The sequence below is a fragment of the Wasmannia auropunctata genome, unplaced genomic scaffold (assembly GCF_000956235.1).
Source record: "Wasmannia auropunctata unplaced genomic scaffold, wasmannia.A_1.0 LD327506.1, whole genome shotgun sequence".
NCBI classification, from domain to species: Eukaryota; Metazoa; Arthropoda; class Insecta; order Hymenoptera; family Formicidae; genus Wasmannia; species Wasmannia auropunctata.
Window position 1 is genome coordinate 1 of NW_012035384.1, and position 932 is coordinate 932.

Consider the following 932-nt stretch of genomic DNA (forward strand, 5'->3'; position numbering starts at 1 on the left):
TACATTGCGCTATAGAGTTTGACGAATTAAGCATGGTGGATTTGTTACTCACGAAGAAGAACATTAATCCTTTTGTGGAAGATAATGAAGGTAAAACATCTCTTGATTACGCCAAAGAAGGGAAAAAAGCAGAAATATTACAAGCGCTAATCAACAACAAATACGGATCAGAACAAGATAGCTTACTTCATTTAGCTGCAATGATAGGTGAAGTTAATGCAGTTAGATATTTGATTACAAAAGGTGTTGATGTTAATGTACGAAATGCTCTGCATCATACTCCATTACACCTAGCAGCAGGCATAGGACATGAGAATGTTGTCAAAATTTTAGTAGAAGAAGGAAATGCTGAGATCGAGGTTTTTGATGCAAGGAATCAAACACCAATGCATTACGCAGTTAATAATAAAAAACTGGAAATAGTAAAGTTATTACTCGAGCTCGGAGCGGATGTAAATAGCACGCGTATGGGACAAAACTCGATGAAATTATCACCTATTCATATAGCTGTAAGTAATACTAACTACGACGAAAGAGATTTATGTCTTGATATTCTCAAATGCTTAATAAAGGAGCCTAATGCTCAAGTCAATTTGTAAGACTACGAAAATAAAACACCACTACATTACGCTGAAAGACTTAAAACAATAGAGGTCTTACTAACGCGAGAGGATATAGATCCTTTAATCAGGGATGATAATGGCAAGACACCATTTGATTACGCTAAAAATAGACCTGAAATAAAGAAAGCTTTGATGAACAATAAGTATGGTTCTGAAAAGAATAGTCTATTGCATTTAGCTGCACAAAGAGGAGAAATTGAGCTCGTAGAGTCTATTTTAAAAGAAGAAATCGGTATTAATATCTTAAATAACAAAGGTCACTCTCCGATTTACTTTGCTGCGGAAAAAGGACATTTACATGTAGTAAAA

The 932-nt window shown here is 34.7% G+C and overlaps 1 protein-coding gene across 1 annotated transcript; it reads left to right on the forward strand.

The window, feature by feature from the left end:
• Nucleotides 1-32: 32 nt before the first annotated feature.
• Nucleotides 33-923, forward strand: LOC105460154 (ankyrin-3-like; the record flags this gene model as incomplete). Its single annotated transcript, XM_011706598.1, has 2 exons — nucleotides 33-595; nucleotides 692-923. Coding segments are annotated over exons 1-2 (795 nt in total), but the record flags the coding sequence as incomplete, so codon positions are not given.
• Between the last annotated feature and the right edge of the window lie 9 nt (nucleotides 924-932).